This window comes from Cebidichthys violaceus, unplaced genomic scaffold, assembly GCF_023349555.1.
Source record: "Cebidichthys violaceus isolate CVI_PGR_0920_01 unplaced genomic scaffold, fCebVio1.0.p SCAF_10, whole genome shotgun sequence".
In the NCBI taxonomy this organism is placed as follows: Eukaryota; Metazoa; Chordata; class Actinopteri; order Perciformes; family Stichaeidae; genus Cebidichthys; species Cebidichthys violaceus.
Window position 1 is genome coordinate 17,641,216 of NW_027176263.1, and position 21,735 is coordinate 17,662,950.

A 21,735-nucleotide genomic window follows, 5' to 3' on the forward strand; every position below is an offset into this window, starting at 1 on the left:
AATTGTAATACAAAAAAATAAATGTATTCATGTAAGTAGTCAACTTTGGAAGTTTCATGGTGATATCTGTAAGCTAAATATTTACACGACTCACCTGTAGTGACACAAGCCCTGCAGCCACACTGATTTAAGTTTACACGTACAACACAATGAGATCAGATATGAACAGAACACAGTCTTCATGGATGCACTAGCTGGTCCCAGCTCAGCATTAGCATCAACAGAGTCAGTGAGGCAGATTGTTCAGAAGGAACCAAACTTCTGAAGCAAGCTGGTCTCCATCTAGTAAGTGTTCTGTCTCTCTGACCAGATGGTAGCAATGTGAAATGTTGGTTTAGTGGGTGATCACTGTCATTTGATGGCTCCGAGGTTCATACTGTACGATAGCAAGCAGTGCTAGACCACCAGCACGTGGCCTTCAGCATGGTCCCGCACCATGTTGCATTGCCTTTTTAAATGTTGCCTCAAATACAAACATTTAGCAATAAGAAGGGTTTCCCCCAAGTTCATCCAACAATAAGTCACAGTAACACAAACACAGCTGACTCAGTCTGCCTTTAAAAGCTGTGTGGTGTCCGGGGCCAGGGCCAGCGTCACCGCGCCTCATCCCTGACTAGCTGCTCTGGTATGGTGTTGCTGTTAACGTGATGAGTGGAGGCCAGAGCAGCGTGACTTTCTGCTGGGTGTTTATTTTATCCAGAACTTCAGCCACGATGTTTATTCCACTGATGCTGAGCAGACATAAGAGCTGTTGAAGTGATTTAGATTAGAGAGTGACGCCAACATTCCCTGGACCTCCCCTGTGCTGTGGTTCGCCCGTCTTACGCCGGTTATGGTCATTGTCACAGTGAACTGGGAAATTGTCAAAAACGATCTTATTTGAATCTTATTTATTCTAACCTGTTCATATTCTTTACACTACAGCAGCTTCTACATGAGTCTACACCACTGCTTTTGACAGTGTGTTGATTCAAAACAACTAAAAGTATGAATGCCTTTGTTGACCCCCAGCTTTTCATGCCACCATGAGAGTGACATTGTTTATTTCTATGACTTCACAACTGTTTGATGGATTGCCATACAGTTTGGCTTAGACGTTGATGCACATTTGGTGTATGACCAAATACCTAAAAACGAATGGCATGCCATCAGCCTCAGCTGTGCTTTGTGTTTAGACTTAATTAGCAAATGTTAGCAGCTGTAGCTTCAATCAGCGCTGTGTCTAACATGGAGCTCCTGGGTGGCTGCAGATCTATGTGGAGATTCTATAGCATCGAACAACATCACACACAAAATCATGCAAAGACATATAAACAAGAGTCAATATGTTTTCCAGATCGTGATCACAGTCCCTCAGTGTTTACAGCTTTTCATTGTAACTGTGGAATGTACACTGGTTGATGTACTTTTGCTAGTTAAATGCACTTTACTAAGTTGAAAAGTTAAAGGTATAATATGTTAGATTTGTCTGTTGCTCTTTGTAAACACTGTAGACTAGATATAAGAAGTGGACGGAGCATTGGTTTGTAGACTGCCGTTGTGAAGGCTTGAGTTTGGCGATTTCACCGTCGCCATCTTGGAATACGGCCGTCGACATCTTGGCTTATTTGCAACCGATGTACGGAAGTTACCATATATGGAATGGGGAGGAGCGACGTAGACACACCGGATACGTCTCTGGTAGCGCCAGAAACCTGTCAATCACAGTAAGCCCCGCCCCTAAAGCATCCCCTGCTTTATGGTCTGTCTGACTCTAAATGGAGCATAATGTACTAAATGAACATGAAGAAGACTGTAAACTAGAGATTGAGACCATAAACTCATGTTTACAATGTTTACTGAGGGAATAAATCAAGAGAGAAGTAGAGTCATTTTAGACTAGACTTCTATACAACCAGAGGAGTCGCCCCCTGGTGGACACTAGAGAGAATGTAAGTTTAAAGACACGCATTGGCTTCACTCTGCAGAACCGGAGGTTGCTGCCAAGTAAACACACAGCATTCAACGTCGGCCACTCCTGCTGGCTCCAAAAAGAAGTCAGTCCCCATAGATCCCCATGGTAAAATGTCCAACTTTACAGCAGAATGTAACGTCTTTACAGCCTGGTGCAACTAACGTTTTCATTATAGCTAATATCTCTGTTCATGACACCTGACCGGGGGGAGAATTTTTATATAAGTCACCGGTTTAAATTATATTGAGGCTTAAAGTTAGGCATAATTGAGGGCGTGGCCGCTTTGAGTGACAGGTGGGTGTCGTACCAGGTTGCTAGCTACTAGCTGTCTTCTCTGCTGCATCACCTGGGCCTGTCTCAGCTCCACCGACCATCCACCGTGCTCTTCAGAAACCTATGGGCGACGGTGCGGACACCACGTCCATATTTATTGCAGCGTATGGCAAGTGCCTGCTTGTGATTGGAGGAGAGTATTACCCATAGAGTCCAGTGGAGGGCGGAGCCTGTGTGGGTTTGAACATTTCCATGGCGTCCCTCAACAACAGCTCCACAGAAGACAGTCTCTGTTGACTTCACCAGCAACCAACTTCTTGAGATGTTCCAAGATTGTTAACCCCTAATTCCTTAACTACACATTTCATTTCCTTCTATACATCAAAATCAAGCCTAAATGATAAATTCCGTGTAAGCACACCTCCTACAGATGAATATGTAATAAAGTCAGTGTGATTCTCTTCACAATAAACTGGGTAACTTCACCAATTGTCAGTTACAACTTAAAAGTAGTCTAGTACCATCTTAACTAGAGTGCCTCGGCACATTCAATAGTCTCAACATATTTACTGTACATAAAGGGACCCAGTTGTTCTCTGACCCACAGTTGGTCCTCGCATGGGTCACTAAATATAGAAATCCTGCAGCACCTGTTGTCCCTGGTGCTTAACAAGGGCAAGCCTCTTTGTTTAGAGACATAATTGCTGTTGCAGAGAGTGGGACTTCATAAGAAAAACGGATCAAGCTGAATTAAGGCATATTATTTGACATGGTTGTAGACTATTAGTCCTTTACTAATTGTACAGGGATTGATTAGGCTTATTCCACCACTGGCTATCAGTCTGGGTGTTGGATGGATGGAATAAACTGGTAGAATGAGTTAAGTTGATATGCCTCAATGAGAAGCCAACAAAAGTAAAACGTGTATCGAGTTTAGTATTTAAAATCCACTAAACTCCTTGTGTTTTACTTTTGTTGACTTGACTGCTACATTTGTAATGGGGGTCATGTCTAGGTTACGGCTGCAGCTGTAACCTAGACATGACTTACTGCTTATTGTGATACTAAAAACCGTATCACGAGAAGCTGGTCTAGTGATGCTGGTATGTTTGTCAGGCTCAGTCAGAGGATGTAGTAATGGACAAGAGGCAATAAGGCACTCCCCGGAGGCTTCATCGCAGTGACTGAAAGGCATGTATGGATGATGTGGTGTCCACCGCCTCAGCAGCCTCTGCGCACAGCATAAAGCCACGCTGACGGACGCACAGCTGCTCTCCACACGGACTGAGAGGACTGCGGTGCAGCTGGAGGAGGAGGAGGAGGAAGAAGAAGAAGAAGAAGAAGAAGAAGAAGAAGAAGAAGAAGAAGAAGAAGAAGAAGATGTCAGTGGCAGTGAAGAGAGGAATCAGCGCTAAAGCCGAGTCCAGAAAATGCGCAGGGCGTTTCTGGAGGCTCTTTCCTCACCTTCTGCTGTGTCTGTCCCTGGTTGCATACGCAGCGCTGGGTGCGCTCATGTTCGAGCGCATTGAGGGAAAGACGGAGTCATCTAGCGAGAACCGTGACGAGTACCTCGACTTCCTTCGTCAGATTGTCAGTACCGTCCAGAACCTCACCAGTAAGTGACCACAAATATCTGATAACACTGTGCAACCAAACTTTTACAACTAACCTATAACATCAATGTACTCTTTATGATTTCTGATTAAACATGTGGCTGTTTGTTATATTTGCTTCCCATTCTATAATTATATAATTTTAGTAACTTAGGCATGCATAAAGCTTAAAGCACATCATTTGCTCTACACTGAACATCTTAATATGTTCTCTTTTTTCAGACAACGCCTCCTCCACACCTGTAGCCATGATGAAGGAAATGGAGAAAAAGATGCGTGACTTCAAGTCTATATGGTTTCAGAGACCTGACAGATGGGATTTCTTTGGCTCTATGTTCTTCTGCTGCACTGTATTCACAACAGTTGGTAAGTCATCATGATTGTCATAGCTGCTGCAAGTTGATGGCTCATATATGAAGGTATGTGTATGTGATGTATTTCTGTGAAAGTAATATCTCCCGTGGCTCTGAGGCAGAAAGTAACCCTGATGGTGTCTTAGTGAAGTCATCATGGTTAGGTATTTCAACTTGGCCTAATATATTGGCTCAAGCTTTTGGAACTTGACCCTCGAAGAATATCTCAGACTCAACGGTTTAAGTTCAGGTTTATCGGGCACTGCACAAGTTTGTTTGACTCTTATTTTCAACATGATCTGATACCATAAAAAAGTGATGAAAGTTACAAATGCAGACAGCTAGATGTTTCCCCTCCCAGCTGGCTCTCTGGCAGGGTGTCACCATTAAAGGGCCACCTTCACAAACACCCTGAAACCAAATGAAGTACACTGAAGGATCATGTTTCTTGGATAAACATTTTTTGCCTTCTGCATACATACGGTGCAATTAGCAAACCCTCGAGGTCTGCGTCGCATCAGTGACTTAAAACACCCTCTTAGGCCATGTCCACAACACTCCGTTTCCATTTGAAATGCATATGTTTTGCTACGTTTACACTGAGCACCAAATACGGAGGAGTTTGAAAAAGCTCCCGAGGACGGATTGAGTTGCCTCTTCGTGTGGACGATCAAAAACGGATACGGTTAAAAGCGATGACGTAGACGCCCATGTTCGGTACCTGATTGGTTCTTATCAGTCACGACGTGTCCTTCCCTGATTCGTCACGCCTCTATCACGTGACCGTTCACGGAAATCACAAACAACAACATTGATTACCGATCGACTACCAGGTTAATTCAACATGGAGAACTGATTACAGGTGTTGCTGACCTTGTTGTCTTTACTAGCAGCTGTTGTTCAGTTAAAGTCTGCATTATTACGGAGGAAGCAGCTGTTAATGGAGCGATCAGTGAGCGGCGTGACCAGCGGAGGAATCAGACCTACGGAGAACTTTCCTGTCCTTATTAATGATTATTTTGTTCTGCATAACTATTGTGAAATCCACACATAAACTATAAAGGAACTAAAGCAGTAAATGTTCTCCAGTAGGACAGAGACTTCAGTCACCAGCAGAGCTACGAGTGAGAACAGAAACAACTAAACAGAGGAAACGATGAGACGAGTGTTCACCACATTAATGACCCATAATCTAGTACACTATTATGTGTAAGTGTTGATTTAAAGGAAATTTGATGAGAGAGAGAGAGAGAGAGAGAGAGACCTGCAGCGCTGTAACTAAGTCTGAAAATGAAAATGTCTAAAACTTTCCACGAACTGTGTCTGTTTGAGTTTATAGAGGAAGACTTTAGAGAAGATCTTAAGTATCAAACACGATCTTTTATTATTAAGAACTACATTATTACTCTGTCATATTTTTTTTAACTAAGCAACCAATCTACTTCCTGTTTACATTGACACCCACATGCCCAGTGTACGTGAAGAGTCACGTGATATTGGTTGTTCAGGCGTTGTAGTCTGGACGGAGATCATTTAGAAAACGATGCTGAAACGCCGTGTGGACGGAGATGGTTTTCCCTCTAACGTTCTTCACTATTGGCTGACTCCAACGAGGCTCCTCTTTGGCACCCTGAGATAAATCATACTCACTACCTCATCAGGAGCTGGAATTCACACACTATAGACCACCAGTGCACCCGCTGTTTATTTCCCTGTTATACATAGCAACAGGAATAGAACGGGGGCCTGCTGGGCTTGATTACTTATAAGTGGAGTTACATCTAGTAACTACTATTTCTATTTTATACATGACGACCTCTAACACCCTTTGCTATCATTGACCACTGGAGACGAAGGCTCCAGCACTGGCTGAGCCATACAACCGGACGTCATATCCCTGTGGTATGACAGCACAACGGCAGAGATGGGAGACCGTGAAGAAGCCAGGCAATGTCCTCCAATGAGCACCGTAGCCTCTTAAGCAGGAGGGCGTGGACCGAATGTATCCTCCCCAGTGGGGGTGTGTTGCTGAAAACAGAGTCCAACTTCCCTGCTAGCAAACAGGTTGACCAAATCCACTGGCATATTGAAGCAACTCTGTCAGGAAGAGTTCAATTCAGTTCTGTTTTAGATAGCCAAGACCAGGAAAAAAGTCCCTCACTGAGTCAGTCAGTCAGTCCAGTCAGTCTGAGAATCCGGTCTGGGTTTTACTGCTGGTTTGTGGATGAATCACCGGCTTCTGTAAACAGCTGAGGAGAGTGGCTTTGTAGCGATCCAGGAGAATGAAGTTGAGTTGGATGTTTGATATGTTGGAAGAGCTAAAACAAAAAGATGGACAGATCCATTATTGACCACATGTCTTCTGATTGTTCTTGAGGCGGCTGTAGCTCAATGGGTAGAGTGGTTGACCTCAGCACTCAGTGGGTAGTCCCAGTGTCTGGAGACAAGTTGCTGCCCACTGCTCCTAATGCTTAGGGTGTGTTTAATGCAGATGTCAAATTTCATGTATGTAGCGGTATATATGTGACCATTGAAATAAAGTTTCCTTCTGAACCAGAAAATCAGAAGACTGAAGTCCCATGTGCGCCTTTATATAAGGAACCTATTTTGTCCTCCAGTGCCACTGTCCCAGTCAGGAAGCACCCTCCGCTTCTGAAAAGTGAAGCCAATGCAGAAGTGCCTTGAACTTGCATTTTTTTTTAATAGTCAGCAGGGGACAACTCCTCTGGTTGCATAAATAATTCATACTGTTTTAAAGTATATGAGAAAATGACTCCACTTCTCTCTTGATTTATTCCCTCAGTAAACATTGTAAACATGAGTTTATGGTCTCAATCTCTAGTTTACAGTCTTCTTCAATACAGCATGATGTTCATTTAGTACATTATGGTCTATGGTATGCTTTAGGGCGGGGCTACCTTGTGATTGACAGGTCTCTAACACAGCTTTTTCTGGTCTAGGAGTCATCCATTTTTTCATCGGACAACTTTAACCCTTTCATAGTGTGTTTTCAGTTCATGAAAGGTAATTGTAACATTTTTGGTTGCCTAAAAACGGCAGTCCACACAACAGTGGGTGACGTCAAGGTGACTACCTCCACTTCTTATATATACAGTCTATAGTCCTAGTAAAGCTGGAGTTGGAGATATGTAAGATGCCCCAGGAAGTTGGCAACAGAATAGGAGAGCGTATCCCCTCCTCAACATCCTGTCCTCCACGTCCACGTCGAATAGTGACGCTCAAGACATGAGAAGAGAAAGTTGAGGGGGGCTGCAAAGGAGGAAAACGTATGAGAGGAGGTGCTTGAAAGTGCCACCTTCAGGTCAACACTCTCCACTGCATCAGTAGAGAGGCTGTGTGAATGAGCGGAAATGAATGGGAGATTGGCATAGCTCAATTCCATGAACATTATTAAACACAATGGTATGTGAAGAGTGAGTTCCACCGGCTTTGACTCTACTCCCAGTATCAGTGTTTTAAAATCCACATCCTATGTGGGGAAAAAACTGCACTATGTCACACCATTTTCTCATTTTCACCGCCACAACCAAATTGCTGTAGTAATAGAGTGGAAATAGTGCATGTCAAACGAGTTGCCTTAAAGCGGGAGAAAAGTAACAGTTTCAGTGATAAAAGTCCCCCTGTCACCATGCACAATCACCAAGGGTCATTCCTGTGGGGGCCTGGAACAGTTAGGCCACAAGAAAAGGTGGAGGATAATAATAAAAAGAAATGGAGAAATGGCTCCCCTTGCTTCGTCATCACATAAACAGGAAGCCAGATTAAATGCTACATGTCAGTTAAAGACTCAGTCGATCACTAGGGACCTAAGCTATTCACCCAGTGTGCGGCCTTGCACCGTATGGCCTTGCACAGTAGCACTCCCTTGACCGCTGTGGAGGGATTGTTGCACCAGCTGGTGTTGCGAGCTGAGACAAATGTTTTACTGAGAGCTGTGTCTGCGTTCAAGGTGGCCAAGTAAAAAAGGCACGCTTGTGTTTAATAGTGGGTAGTTACTAACTACTGATTGGGCAGTGAGTGCAAAGATCCATGTCAGGCTGCCGAGGTGGAGCCTTGATGGGGTCAACCAATAGGGAAGCCCCTAACCAATAGCCAACAGGGTGTAGCAAATACAAAATAGAACTGATAGCAGCAACTTCTTGGTGTGCAAGTGCGACATATAATGGAGTATGATGTGATCTGAAACTGATCTTTTTAAGAGTAGAGATACTCCAAATTCCATCCATATTGTTCTCAAGCTTTCAGTTTTACTTCATCAACATCATGGTTACACCAAAACTGTTGCTGTAACATGGAACACTTTGAAAGCCGGCTAACGGTAAATGCTTCTTTAAAGCTGCTATAATCCCTTTTTTCATATTAACTTTTGATAAATGACCATATGCATTGTAAACGGTGTCACTCCACATAGCTTGGAACCCACACAGAATGGTTCACTAACTCTAAAGTCCCCTTCAGGTCTGCTGAGCTTCTCATTCACTTTCAGGTCATTGTTGCTGTGTTGTAACACGTTTGATGTATATATACATATATACATACATACATATATACATACATACATACATATATATATATATATATATATATATATATATATATACATACATATATATACATATATATACATACATATATATACATATATATACATATATATATATATGTATATATATATATATATATATACATACATATATATATACATATATACATATATATATATATACATACATATATATACATACATACATATATATATACATATATACATATATATATATATACATACATACATACATACATACATACATACATACATACATATATATATATATACATACATACATACATACATACATACATACATACATACATACATACATACATACATACATACATACATACATACATACATACATACATACATACATACATACATACATATATATATATATATATATATATATATATACACATACATACATACATACATACATACATATATATATATATATATACATATATATATACATATACAGTTGTGGTCAAAAGTTTACATACACTTGTAAAGAACATAATGTCATGGCTCTCTTGAGTTTCCAGTTATTTCTACAACTCTGATTTTTCTCTGATAGAGTGATTGGAACAGATACTTCTTTGTCACAAAAAACATTCATGAAGTTTGGTTCTTTCATGACTTTATTATGGGTTAACAGAAAAAGTGATCAAATCTGCTGGGTCAAAAATATACATACAGCAGTGCTAATATTTGGTTACATGTCCCTTGGCCATTTTCACTTCAATTAGGCGCTTTTGGTAGCCATCCACAAGCTTCTGGCAAGCTTCTCGTTGAATCTTTGACCACTCCTCTTGACAGAATTGGTGCAGTTCAGTTAAATTTGATGGCTTTCTGACATGGACTTGTTTCTTCAGCATTGTCCACATGTTCTCAATGGGATTTTAAGTCAGGGCTTTGGGAAGGCCATTCTAAAACCCTAATTCTAGCCTGATTTAGCCATTCCATTACCACTTTTGATGTGTGTTTGGGGTCATTGTCCTGTTGGAACACCCAACTGCGCCCAAGACCCAACCTTCGGGCTGATGATTTTAGGTTATCTTGAAGAATTTGAAGGTAATCCTCCTTCTTCATTATCCCATTTACTCTCTGTAAAGCACCAGTTCCATTGGCAGCAAAACAGCCCCACAGCATAATACTACCACCACCGTGCTTGACGGTAGGCATGGTGTTCTTGGGGTTAAAGGCCTCACCTTTTCTCCTCCAAACATATTGCTGGGCATTGTGGCCAAACAGCTCGATTTTTGTTTCGTCTGACCACAGAACTTTCCTTCAGAAGGTCTTATCTTTGTCCATGTGATCAGCAGCAAACTTCAGTCGAGCCTTAAGGTGCCGCTTTTGGAGCAAGGGCTTCCTTCTTGCACGGCAGCCTCTCAGTCCATGAAGATGCAAAACACGCTTGACTGTGGACACTGACACCTGTGTTCCAGCAGCTTCTAACTCTTGGCAGATCTGCTTTTTGGTGGTTCTCGGTTGACTCTTCACCCTCCTGACCAATTTTCTCTCAGCAGCAGGTGATAGCTTGCGTTTTCTTCCTGATCGTGGCAGTGACAAAACAGTGCCATGCACTTTATACTTACAAACAATTGTTTGCACTGCTGCTCTTGGGACCTGCAGCTGCTTTGAAATGGCTCCAAGTGACTTTCCTGACTTGTTCAAGTCAACGATTCGCTTTTTCAGATCCATGCTGAGCTCCTTTGACTTTCCCATTGTAGCGTTTGTGGGCGTTTGTATCCAATGAGCCCTATTTAAATGGCCTCAGAGAAGTCACCAGCTGTAGTCACTCATAATCACTCACAAGAAGTTAAGAGGCCATGCTATGAAGCTCATTTCATTGACACAACTTTCTAAGTCACCAAAATTGCTAATTCATGTTGCTGTATGTATATTTTTGACCCAGCAGATTTTGTCACTTTTTCTGTTAACCCATAATAAAGTCATGAAAGAACCAAACTTCATGAATGTTTTTTGTGACAAAGAAGTATCTGTTCCAATCACTCTATCAGAGAAAAATCTGAGTTGTAGAAATAACTGGAAACTCAAGAGAGCCATGACATTATGTTCTTTACAAGTGTATGTAAACTTTTGACCACAACTGTATATAAATAATAGTCACCAAAGACAAATTGTCTCAAAGACAACACTGGTTCAGTTCATTTCAATGTAAACTAGTAAGTTTGCAAACACAAAAACATATACATATATACACTTTGAAAACGATTACAGAGACACCTGCGTTCGCTACTTGATTGGTTCTTAGCAGTGACTACGTGTCCTTCCCTGATTCCATCCACATGTCTGCTCTCTCTATGCCTGTCTGTGTCTCAACTTAAAGAGTTCTCACCTGTTCAAACGTCCAAAACAACAGCAAAATAAGGTCGCAGGTCGACCCGGTCAGTTGGTCGACCTTCTTTGGTTTAGACTGAAATCTGTCAACAAATATTTGATGGATTGTCGGGTAATTGTGTACAGATATTCATGTCCCCTTCAAGATGAACGTAATGCAAACGTCAGCATGATAGCATTTAGCTCGAGGTACCGCTGTGTTTAAGTGCAGCCTCACAGACAGGCTGTTGTGTTAGCTTGGAACCTTAAACCCATTAGCTACCGATGTATCTTAAGATGTTTAATAGTTTCCTAATATTAGTTTCAGTTATTAGTGATCCATTTGTAAATGATTTTCTTTATGTTTAATATAATTTGTTAACTAAATTATGATCTTTGTTTTGTGACAAGTTTGATTCGTGAGAACTTTGTGAAGATACATTAGTTTGTCTGTTTCTTGACATGATAAGTGGTGGGGGGAAGCCTACTAATGGCCTTGCGGCTTTAGGAAGCCCACGACTCACTGGAGAGAGAGCACTCTCAGAGGAGAAGGCTTTTTGCATCACCACAAAAAGCATATTAGATGTTGTTAGAGGTTGGAGGTGAATTGTCTTCTGTGTCGGCCTGTTAGTCGGGAACATTATTCATCTCTTCATCGCCCGCATAATTCAAGTTTAAGACAAGGCTCCAATAGATCTATTGTTGTCTTACATTGTGTCATTGTATGAATGCTCATTGTTTTGAAAAAGTAGCATTTCTTGATTGATTGCAAGGTGTGTATTTTAAGACCTACATGCATCATTAGGCCCTGCAGGATTATCAGGCTGAGACATAACACATCTTCTAACAGGCAACAACATTCTCTGACCCTGGACTAACGCACCTTTAACCTGCCGTCCTACTCTCACCCAAGCAAAGAGCAGATAGTCTGCAGCTTCAACCTGCCTCATATCTGCTTACACTAAACGTCTGTGTTTGATGGCAGTTTAATTTCTCACTAAGTGTCCTACCAATATCACTATACCTGGTTCAAGTAAACTTTCCAAAGGAAACTCTGCTGTTAATGTTCCCTAACCTGTCTCACCAAAGAAAAGAACATGGTTTTATTATGAGTGTAAAGCGTACAGGCTTGGACAACCTCCAGGTCTACAAAGTGAAGCCAATGCAAAAGTGCATTACACCTGCATTCTCTCTAGTGTCCACCAGGGGGCGACTCCTCTGGTTGTATAGAAGTCTAGTCTAAAATGACTCTACTTCTCTCTTGATTTATTCCCTCAGTAAACATTGTAAACATGAGTTTATGGTCTCAATCTCTAGTTTACAGTCTTCTTCAACACAGCATGATGTTCACTTAGTACATTATGGTCCATTTAGAGTCAAACAGACCAGAAAGCAGGGGATGCTTTAGGAGCGGGGCTACACAGTGATTGACAGCTCGCCACAATGGCTTTGTCTGGTCTGAAAGTTGTCTGTGTTCACTCGTGTGTTTTCAGTTCATACAAAGGTAATTGTAACCTCTTTGGTAGCCTAAAAATGTCTTGTTCAGTTTGTTTGTACTTCATCCACTCGTGTCACTTCTGGTTCCAAAAAGCCACAATAGCGACGTCCGACGAACAAAATGTCAAACTTGAGGCTTCAAAACCAAAGTCCACAAACCAATGGGTGACGTCACTGGGACTATGTCCACTTCTTAATTGTATGTGTAAACTGATCTACAGACCACAAACGATGAAAAAAAGACTATTTCAACAAAATGGTGATGAATATTTTCTAGAATTCTAAATGGAATTACATCATATTAAATATATTAAGGCCATGGTTTTATATTTCCAGGTCCATTAATCAAACCTTAAATATGCTTTTTGGTTTTAGAAGTACACATTTACATGATTGTAACTTGAGCTCATCCACAGATCCTACCATTGCCCCTGTTTCTAAGTACTAAAGTGCTCATTCTCTCTATTGTTGTTGCAGGGTATGGGGAGATCTATCCCGTTACCTTGACCGGTAAGGTGGCGTGTGTCTTGTATGCCATGGTGGGCATCCCTCTCATGCTTTTGGTCATCCTCGATGTGGGAGACTTCCTTGCTATGCTGATGTCCAGGGCCTACATGCGCATTCACACCCTCTGCAAAACCCTCCGCTCCCACACCTGGTCACCGTGGAAGACTCAGAGGAGGCCAAGGGACTCAAGCGACCAGGCCCTGGAGGATGGTACCTTTTTTTACAGCCATGACATTGTGATCCATGAGCCCCTCGACATCCGGCAGGTACTTCACAGCCAAGCGGATGTACGGCAAAAGTCCATCCAACTCCAAAACAACAAAGAGATCTTTGAGAAGATTCTCGCCAGGGAGAACTTACTGAGAACGAGCCCACTGCTCAGGACCCTGTCCTGCCCAGAGCTAGACCGGCTGCCACTACCACCCAAAGGATTTGCCATTTGGGACTTCACAGGGTTAGGGGTTGGAATGGAAATGCTGGATGTACCCTTTGTGCTGATTATTTTCATTGTGATTGCCTACATTTCTTTTGGCGGTTTGATTTTGCCATTGTGGGAAAAAGAATTCAAGGGCTTTGACCCCTACTACTTCTGCTTTATCACCCTCACTACTATCGGTTTTGGCGATATTGTGCCACATCACCCTAAGTTCTTCATGCTGACCTCACTCTTCATTATTGTCGGCATGGCCATCATGTCCATGTCTTTCAAGCTATGCCAAACACGGATCGTAAGCTGCTACCGCCAATGCATCAAATTCATCAGCAGGGGAAATATGAAGACTTTCAAGAAATTAAGAGAATGACTAAGTAACCCGGAGATTCTCTGTCTCATGTCTAAGAGCTGTATGAGCTGCTTTTGACACATTTCAAAAGCAGGGGTCTGTGGGAACTGTCCCAGTGTTATTTGAGCTTTCTGCACAGTTATCAGCAAAATAAAAAGTGTGTATGTGCCAAACGTTTCGCCCAGTGAAGGAGAGTGATATTCAAAATGAGTTACAGTATCTCGCCATGGAATGAGCGTCAGTACTATTTGGTATTCTGGCAGTTGTTCTGCCTCACCGGACTGCAGAGGGTAGACAAATAGTCTTGCAATTGATTTCCAGTCAGAACTCTGGATTTCTGCACTTTCTCTCCGACTGGCACTCGTTATGATTGGGAAAACCCAAAACATACGTAGAGCGAGGTCTAAAAGTGTGCTTTAGGTAATAGTCAACGAACTGCAGAACAGAAAATAGGTATTGTGAACAGTGACACTTCAATGTACTTCATAGATTACACTTAATGTAACTTGTTTTTGAAGGTTTCATCATAACAGAAATAATACTCTCTTGATTATTTCTGCCTTCTTAGTATTTTTGCTGCCTTGTCGATAGATCAATATACCCATCGTTATTATCAACAACCGGAATAGGATATTCACATCGCGGCCCAGTGGTGATGTCCATATACTGTATCATCTTTAATTCTCTACCACTGTATTGTACAAGAGGAACTGGCAGTAAAGTGATAATAGAATATTAGAAAATAAATGTTAACATGCACATTTGGAACACATCACTAAAGAAGATCCGTTTTATTTTGGGCTTTCTCTTTTCTTATCCAGCAGTAGCCAACTTGCGATAGCCAATGCCGCCCCGATCGACCCGATCATCATCACATCAACACGCCACCATAGTCCCACCATGGGTCCAGCCAGGACAGCAGAGCAGAGGTTTCACTCCGTGTGTCCCGGGCAGCTTCTCTCATCTAGGGCTGGACCCAGGGCGGCACTACGGGGGCCCGGTGGCCCGGTGTGCCACTGGACTTTGCTGTACCAGCAGTGAACCCCGGTGTGGGTGATGGACTGCTGCCCAGGCAGAAGATTACTCACAGCCTTTAGTGGCACATTACACAACCACAGTTCATTCCCATCCAGAGCCTGCAGGGATTGGGCCTCATGTTTTAAACGGGTTTGTTCTTTAGTGGTTAGTATGGGTGATGCAGGAGAACTTGCCACATTCACCAATTTTCTTTTAATAAATTCTCCCTTCGGTAAGAACGCAATTTGAGCCATTTTTTAAGCCATTTTCAGTTTTTTGTTCATATTTTGCTGACATGAACCTGTCTCTGCAATTTGAATTACAATCCAATTCTAAATGTATTCATCATTAAGATAAATTGGCTATTTAATGGTATAGTATTGTATAACGCTACAATATCAATATAAACATCTCAAGCTGCAAAATGACTGAAATGAAGCACTAATTGAAGGTTGATTCGTCTCTGTATACGGTCAAAGGGAGGTGTAACAAGGCGTGTCATGGCTGACTTACTTCTTTTGGATGCATCAGCACGTCAATAAAAAGACAGTGTGGTGATATGTTGGCAGAGAAAGACGTTTGTTGTCGCGGTTTAGATTGACTGTGCTTCCACAAACCTGGAGCTTGTTAGTGTTTTAACTCCGCAGACAGATGTGTTGGCTATACAAAAATAAATTGAATCTCTGATTGATCCAACCTTATTTCACCATATGTTCAGGTACTTACCACAATTGGATTCATGGATGCGTGTCCCAGTCTACCATGAGTCATCAAAGGCCTCATCAGACTGTCACTCAGGCACATCTGGCTCACGATACCTGGAGTCAACTCACAGAGCAGACCGGAGGGCTCCAACGCTGAGCGCCTTACATGCACCTGTGCAGTGGTAGAGCGCACAGCTGGAGTTTTGAAGGCCAGGTAGCCTTGACAAAGTTGGTGGCGAGCTATTCTACAGCCCAGAGAAGCATGTCTGATTATTTCTAGCATATTCCACCAACTGCCCCAAAGAGGTTCATGTTTTTGCTCGCAGCACTACTCATGATAAGTAGTAGTAGTAGTAGTAGTAGTAGTAGTAGTAGTAGCCAACTTATGTAGTAATAATAGTATTTGCATTTAGCTCGTATATATACATACATATATATATACATATTTAAAAGCATATTCTGTGGCTTCTGATCATTTACAAGACCACAGTACATTTAAAGACCCTTGTTAATATAGTTATGTACTTTATGTTGGTTTTGTAGAGATATTAAAGAGTATTCCTCATTGTTGGAAGAAGCTGTTAACCAAACAAACACACACACACACACACACACACACACACACACACACACACACACACACACACACAGTTGTTTTAGTCTGATGCATGAACAGCCATCATGTGGTGTTAATGTGTATCAGAAAGCATGCCTCCCCTCACCTGATGACATTAAAAACCAGATGACAGATATTTTAATGTTCATCATGTCTCAGGACATATTTATTGGCTTTTAATCGATGGACGACGCAGACTACAGGAAACAGGTTTGACCAGCTGGGCTGGCAGAATCTGTGTTTCTTTGACGTTATATGGATTTATTACAAAGTGACTGTGGAAAGATGAGAGGAAATGAGGCCAGATAGATATGACTGACATGTGCCGAGATGCTGAAGACCTGAAGACCTGAAGACCTGAAGACCTGAAGACCTTCTTCTGAGGGCGGGTCTTAATTGCTCACAACATGTTCTGTGGAATTGGAACACGTTTCCATGACTTTAAAGAAAGGTTTTCTGTATTCAGTGTTTTTCTCTGTGCTCTTGTTAATGTTTTGAAGTGGGCGGGGCTTGGTTGGAAAAATGTGCGTCAGAAGGCGTTAGCGGGATTGTATTGACTCTTGATAAGAGTCAACAAAGAACTGAAATAAAATGTTGACCAATGTTTGATTATGTTTTGCTTATTTAGTTATTCATATTGATGTTACAGAAAAAAGAATAAGATTAGAAAGTAAGTTCAGGGGCCCACCAAGGTGCTCTGAAAGTTTCTGATTAACTCAGCCCTGGAGACAGTGGTCAACAGACATTTTATATTTCATCGTTTCAACTCTGCCAACAGGTCAAATGGATAACAATGCTGTCAGAATCACAGCTAGAAACCATCTTGTGATGGGACCCACCAGCGGCGACTCCAAATTGGGCAAAGGGCGTGAAGTGGGGGGCCAATGGGGGGCCAATGGGGGGCCAACTCTACTTTCATTTTGATCTCAGCACACGCCTGTAAAGTTTCGTGACTACGTCTTTCACGGTTGAGACAAAGTCTGTCCACAGACAGACAGAAATATAAAGACCTGGCAGAGTCCTCAAAGCCTCCTCTGTGGTAGTTCCCGGTGCAGCAGGACATTTAACACAGCAGTCGGCCTTCTTCTGCTCCGGGTGTCCCTGTCCACACAGACGCCGGCTCTCCGGTCCCCCTCTGTACCTTCATACAGAACAGCAAGGCGGAATAACGGTGCCAAAGGGCTAAACCTTCTATCTTCCTCTAAATCAACTCATGACTAATCTGAATCATGTAATGTAGCATACATTATATGCTGGTATAATAAGACATGTATCCTGGATGTTTTGGATAAAGAATAAGAAGTAGGTTCTGACCATGTTTAAAGAGGTTAAAGTCGTGGACAGTCCCTGTCATGGCACACCAGCATAGCACCCATTTACAGGCTTTAATGTGAGGAGACTGAATAATCAACAAGCATTAATACAGAGTTAGTGGGATGAGAACATTTAGAACAAACAGTGTGTGCACTTGTAGTTCTGTTAGCTTCTGTTAGCTTCTGTTAGCTTATGTTAGCTGTTAGATGCTATCAACAAAACAACAGTGAGCCGCAGAGCAGCGGCCAAAAGGTGAGTCATAAACAAACACTTATTGAATAAAATACTTTCTACAGAGTCTTAAGATGAGTGAATGTTAGCTTTAACAATAAGACATTTTCAAAATATAAAATGTAGTGAATAATAAAATGTAACAGTGAGCTGTGGCTCTGCTGGATGTGGATCAACTCAGTCTGATCCTCCAGCATCTCCTCTGCTCACAAACCTGAACATGATGAATAACAGTACTGTTTAGACTGTTATCAGCTGCATCAGGCCCATTCAAACCGGCTCCCCCAGACTTCCTTTCATACATTGGACTATGTATACTATGGCGTGGCTGAATGGGCGACTTCGTGCTTATTCTTTATTGAGGGATGTGCATGCTTCCATCCTGCAGTATATGCCCAGAAAATCAACGCTTTATCCGTCAATCCATTGCTTTCCATCTTGCATTAGTCCAGAGTTGTAACCTGGACTGAGAGACTAGAGTTTTTAACTCATTCTATATTTCCGTTGTCTCCAGTCATTCTCTGTAATTTGCTTAAGTTCAAAGATAGGTAAATAAATCCAAATGATGTATGATTCAGGATTTGGAGTTGTGCTGTACAATCTTAAAGTCACTACTAATAGCCATAAGTTAAACATATAGTGTAGAAAATAAGTATGAAGTACCGTACAAACCTCGTACAGAACTTGAGTTAATGCACTTGTTATATTCAATATGTTTTTATTTAGAGGCACACTTTACTACATGTTAACAAGTTATAGTATTTAGCTCTTATGAATTACACAACAGTATGTGAGTGTTTCTGCGCTACGTCAGTGGAAACCCCGTGGTAGTAGTGTTACTAGAGCACTAGATGGCGCTGCTGTAACAGTTTAGCAGCTCCCCACTGCTAGGAGGGAAGGATGGTGTTCCCAAGGTGTCTCTTTCTTTCTCTCAACCTCTCTCACAGCTTTCAGGGTGAAGTAATAAAAAAACACGGGAAACTCATCAAATCAAGCAAATGTAATTAGATACAAATGTCATTTATGACACCAAAATCGTAAAGCTGAAACTATTTGCAGTTTTTTTGGCCTGAATATTATGCTGTGCTTTGTTACCTGTTTTCTGTGTGATAATGTTTTTATTTTTCTAAGGCACTAAGAGCCAATATGCCTCAAAACTGCAATTTTATTTTCCCTTTGAACCTATATCCTATGACCCCAGTGGTAAACAAAAAGAGTGGGATCCAGAGACCATCTCTCAATCTAAACCCCTTGGTGTCCCTTAAAGCAATCATTTTCCTTTATTTTGAAAGCTTAAGGAGGATGTGCGCTCAGCTACCTTAAAGCTGCTCTCATCGATATCAGTGCAATGGCTCAAATGACTACATGTAATGTGTTGTAGTGATAAACACAAAGAGAATTATGACCCAATTCTGCATTTTTCCCCAATGTTCATCAACCTCAGAATGAACTTTTCAAAGCAGAAGTATTAAGGAAATATGTGTGAATTAGAGAAAATATGAGTGGGAATGCCGGAAATGTGTAAATAGTCAAAATATTGCAAAAACTAGTTTCCACTTGGCTGAGGAGGAAAAGCTGTATGTATGGATAAACACTAAATATGACAAAGTGCAGAGGAGCTGGTGTAGTTAATAGATTAGTGAATAAATCATAACCTACATGAAGCATGCGACTAAAACGTCTCAAGCTTCTGTTCCACTGAGGAAACTAAAGCATCACATGAGGAGTCATCTTCTCACACTGATGCATGAAAACAAACAGGTGTGCAGGTGATGGTCCATCGCTCGAGTTCGTCATGATTAACTCATAATAATAACAAGTACAATAGTGGATGGAGAAAATGCAATCGATCTTTTTGCTTATTTTCTGTAGATTTGAAAGGAAACTTGAGTGACCAGAGGTGATGAGTACATGTAGAGACAACTCTTTGACACCTCGGTCAAACACACTACTTCCTGGTTACTCAAGACGTAAGCCTGTCTGTCTGCTCGTCTTCTTCTTGTGTGTTTGTGTAGCCTGTCCTCTCTCTAGGTTCCATTATATATATATTTCATTATGTTGGTTATTCTGTTCACACAACATCTATTGCATGTCTGTTCTTCAGTCAGTTGCTCTTGCTGAAGTCCTGTTCATTTTTTGCTGTATTAGTGTTTTGGGGAATCTTTGCCCATTCTGCAGGACAGATGGTGCTGTTTTCTGTACAGATTGTAAAGTTCCTTGGGGCAAATGTGTGACATTGGGCTATCTGAATAAAATGTAGTTGGCATTGACTTGTGAAGACGACGCTGCAGATGGCAGCCTTGGCACCGCTCTCTCTCTCTCCTACTTCTTCTGTTTGTGTCTCGTTTCCAGCTCTCCCTCTCTGAGACGTTAGGATCCGCCGCCCTGTGCTTCACTGACACCTGGCGTGGTGAGCACATCCCGGACTAGTATTAAGAATAAAAAGAATATGCAGTGAACAGTCCAAAAAGATGAATGTAATGTGTATGGAGGGATGACAGCAGTGAGACCTCTGATAATCTGACTCTCTGTTTCCTCTCATACCAGTGCCATACCAAAGGTTCCCCAGCAGATGTCACCATACGGTAGGTTATCAAACCTTCACAACAATGACTGTCGACAGGTGTTCAGCTTTATTAGTCACATACACACAGAGATGGGCAAAAATACATCAAAAGGTCAAATAAATGTATTAAAATAAAATACAAAATACTGGTGCCAGAAAATGTAACAAAATACAATACATGTATTTTGTATTTAAAATATAGGAAATACTTTTTTCTCACAATTTGGTATAGCAGAGCATTCAGGTTTGGGATATATATATATATATATATATATATATATATATATATATATATATATATATATATATATATATAGAGAGAGAGAGAATATATTCTATATATATGTATAGAGAATTCTATATATATAGAGAAGTGAAAAGAAGAAAAGTGAAGAAGAAGAGAAGTGTAGAAGAAGAGAAGTGTAGAAGAAGAGAAGTGAAGAAGAAGAGAAGTGTAGAAGAAGAGAAGTGTAGAAGAAGAGCAACGACAGAACAACATGAACCGACCCGTGGGCTCTCTCTCGCCCCCTTCAGTGAGGCAGAGGTACTGTTTGCCTCTCTGTACTTCACTGCGGTTTATTGTCAGATCAGAAACACTAAACATGTTCCACACAGACGTGAAATACATTATTCTATGTAAAGAAAGGACATCTAATAAAAGAGTCTCCAGATATTACAGTGGTGACAAACAATGAGACAGAAAAAGACTCAACAGTTAGTGAGGATTCACAGTGAGGAGAGGAACAGCTGGTCTCTGTCTCACCTCACTGTCTCCTCTGTTTGAACAGGACATGACATCATTCAGAGATTATGATTATACAAATTATTGAAATGATTGGAATCATACAGAAATCACATTTATAGCACAGATCAGTAGAGAAATATTAATATTTATTTTATTTTAGCATTATTAGTTTTTTACTCTGCCTCCCCTGATGTATACTATAAAAGCAAAATATAGAATTAAAACCAGTTGTTCACAGGTAAAGAGCCTACATCAATGACTGTACTGAGACATGTTGTCCACCTGGCCAACTGTAGAATGTATGAAATAATACAACTAAGAATACTTTCATAATATGCCTATTAAATAAAATAAATTGGATATTTAATGTTTCTTAGTTATTCTAAATCTCTCGATAAGGTTATCATGAACATACAAGCTCCCAGTTTTATGATTCGTGGACAAAGTATTTTGAGTATTTTAAAAACAAAATTACTCCACTCTAAAGTATTTTGTTACAAATTACGTTAGATTAGGCAGTAAGCAGTACAGGCAGTAAGCAGTATAGGCAGTAAGCAGTACAGGCAGTAAGCAGTATAGGCAGTAGGCAGCAGGCAGTATAGGCAGTAGGCAGTACGCAGTATAGGCAGTAAGCAGTACAG

General features: G+C 41.3%; 1 protein-coding gene across 1 annotated transcript; it reads left to right on the top strand.

Moving 5' to 3' along the window:
* Positions 1–3,499: 3,499 nt before the first annotated feature.
* kcnk18 (potassium channel, subfamily K, member 18) lies at positions 3,500–16,778 on the top strand. Its single transcript, XM_068718402.1, has 3 exons — positions 3,500–3,842; positions 4,063–4,206; positions 13,090–16,778. Exons 1-3 carry the CDS (start codon positions 3,608–3,610, stop codon positions 13,920–13,922), a joined length of 1,212 nt encoding a protein of 403 aa, XP_068574503.1. The 5' UTR covers positions 3,500–3,607; the 3' UTR covers positions 13,923–16,778.
* Positions 16,779–21,735: the final 4,957 nt, after the last annotated feature.

What these genes read in the sequence shown, in the direction of transcription:
- kcnk18 (XM_068718402.1), top strand. Translation starts at nt 3,608, where the DNA reads ATGTCAGTGGCAGTGAAGAGAGGAATCAGCGCTAAAGCCGAGTCCAGA. An exon ending in TACCGTCCAGAACCTCACCA is followed by an intron (nt 3,843 to 4,062) that starts GTAAGTGACCAC and finishes CTCTTTTTTCAG; the next exon opens with ACAACGCCTCCTCCACACCT. An exon ending in CACTGTATTCACAACAGTTG is followed by an intron (nt 4,207 to 13,089) that starts GTAAGTCATCAT and finishes TTGTTGTTGCAG; the next exon opens with GGTATGGGGAGATCTATCCC.